This window comes from Octodon degus, unplaced genomic scaffold, assembly GCF_000260255.1.
Source record: "Octodon degus isolate 3935 unplaced genomic scaffold, OctDeg1.0 scaffold00170, whole genome shotgun sequence".
Classification (NCBI taxonomy): Eukaryota; Metazoa; Chordata; class Mammalia; order Rodentia; family Octodontidae; genus Octodon; species Octodon degus.
The window spans coordinates 5,393,586-5,395,801 of NW_004524746.1; the positions used below are offsets into that span (position 1 = coordinate 5,393,586).

The following is a 2,216-nucleotide window of genomic DNA, read 5'->3' on the forward strand; positions in this document are numbered from 1 at the left end:
ACTGAGCCATCTCTCCAGCCCCTTGAATTTTTTTTTTTGAGCAACTAATGACTTCAATGTTGTTATGAACATTTATATAAGCATTGTACTTTTATTTGTACTTATTTACTTACTATAGCCATTACTTTACATGATTCATGAGAGATATGTATGACACACAGGAAGGAAACAAAATTTGTTTCACAGGAAACAAATCAATAATACCAGGCATTCAGTAAGAGGATAAATGTCTATTGTAAACCTTGGTATCCCAGGATTTTCATCTTCATTTTACAAAAAGAATGCAAATGTTTTTATGCCATTAAAACTTTTGATGGATGAGACTTTTAAAAATGATTATTTTATTGGCCTTTTTTGTTATCTTCTCCCTCTTAGACCATCTAAACTCCAACCTGTAAACTTAGCTCACCTTGAGAGTCACATCTTCTCTACAGTGTATCTTGCTACTCAGTCATGTTCTCTTCCTATTTACTCCTTACCTTTGGGAAGAAATAATTGCTTTAATAAATAAAAGGAATAAAATATACTTATTTATTTGTGGTACTGAGGATCTAAAAGCCCAAAAATGGCTTTTTGGTTTTTTCCTAAAATGGTGTTTTAATAGGTAACTTTATAGTATCTTCCCAAGATTTAAGTCTTTTTTTACTCAAAGTAATCTTCAATCATAAATTGCTCCACAGGTCTTCTGGAATGTTTTAAAACAGAAGATAGCATTTTACTTATCATGCAACCATTACCAGAAGGCCAGTTTAGGCTTTGTGTTATTCAATCAATACGTCTTACAGCATGGCTGATCATGTTTCTCAGTCGGAAGTCTGTCTCTTCTCTAAAACCTGCCCAACTTCCAGTGTATCAAAGGAAACCCTTTATAGCTGCTTGGAATACTCCAACAGATCAGTGTTGGTCAAAATATAAGTTACGGCTAAATTTGAAAATGTTTCAGGTGACTGGAAGCACACTGACCAAGGCCAGGGGGCAAAATGTCACCATATTTTATCCTAGGAGACTGGGATATTATCCTTGGTATACATCACAGGGGGTCCCCATTAATGGGGGTCTCCCTCAGAATATAAGCTTGAAAGAGCATCTGAATAAAGCAGCTCAAGACATTCAGTATTACATACCTGCTAAAGATTTCAGTGGACTTGCTGTTATAGACTGGGAATATTGGCGTCCACAGTGGGATCGGAACTGGAATGCCAAAGATGTTTACAGACGGAAGTCAAAAGAGTTTATTTCTGAGTTGCAACAGAACATAAAAGCTTCTGATATTGACTATTTAGCCAAAGCAACCTTTGAAGAAAGTGCAAAGGCATTCATGATGGAAACCATCAAACTGGGAATTAGGAGGCGGCCCAAAGGCCTTTGGGGTTATTATTTATATCCTGACTGCCACAATTATAATATGGGTGATCCAAACTATACAGGTTCATGTCCAGAAGAGGCAGTTTTGAAGAATAATGAGCTTTCCTGGCTCTGGAATAGTAGTGCTGCTTTGTATCCTTCAATTGCCATCAAGAAAGCCTTCAGAAACAGCAAGAATATTTTGCACTTCTCAAAATTCCGGGTGCATGAAGCCATTCGGATCTCCACCCTGACGTGCCATGAATCTGCTCTGCCTGTGTTTGTCTACACAAGGCTTGGGTATAGGGAGGACCCTTTATGTTTTCTTTCTCAGGTAACAAGCCTCTTGCCAAATGATGGGCATTTTCTCTCTATCTCTAAAAGAGCTATTTCTTTACTAGTTACACTCCATGAAGAATATCTGATCAACGGGCTGTTAGAGCATAATCTCTCCTCCTTGACTATTAATTTATTTATGAAAATTGAATTTTATTATCTTATTATTATAATTCATAATAAAGCAATAAGGGTTTAAAGTATGATACAAGAAACTACTATATTTTCTGTCCCCTGGCTTTGATTGTATTCTCTTACGATTGGCCCATTAGCTGCTGTAGAAGGCTACTAGCATGGTTTGTGCTGGACAGGTCGTCTCTCACAAATACTATGATGAGATGGATGAGGCAAAATAAATGTTAAAATTTTTCCTTTTATTTTATGCAAAATCACTACTTTCTAAAATATAACATAAAAATACAACCTTAAAGTAAAAGGTGGACTAACTAATCAAGAGAGGGAAAGGAGAAGAGCTAGGAAACATGACAATGTCAAGCCATACAGTTATATGTAAAAGATGAGCAAGGCAATGATCC

General features: G+C 36.4%; 1 protein-coding gene across 1 annotated transcript in view; it reads left to right on the forward strand.

Moving 5' to 3' along the window:
- Window positions 1-724: 724 nt before the first annotated feature.
- The window catches only part of LOC101587909 (hyaluronidase-4), a 48,597-nt gene continuing 47,105 nt past the window's right edge, over window positions 725-2,216 (forward strand). Inside the window, exon 1 of the mRNA XM_004643324.1 lies at window positions 725-1,678. Within this exon, the coding sequence (XP_004643381.1) occupies window positions 725-1,678 (954 nt within the window). The remainder of the gene's footprint in view (window positions 1,679-2,216) is intronic.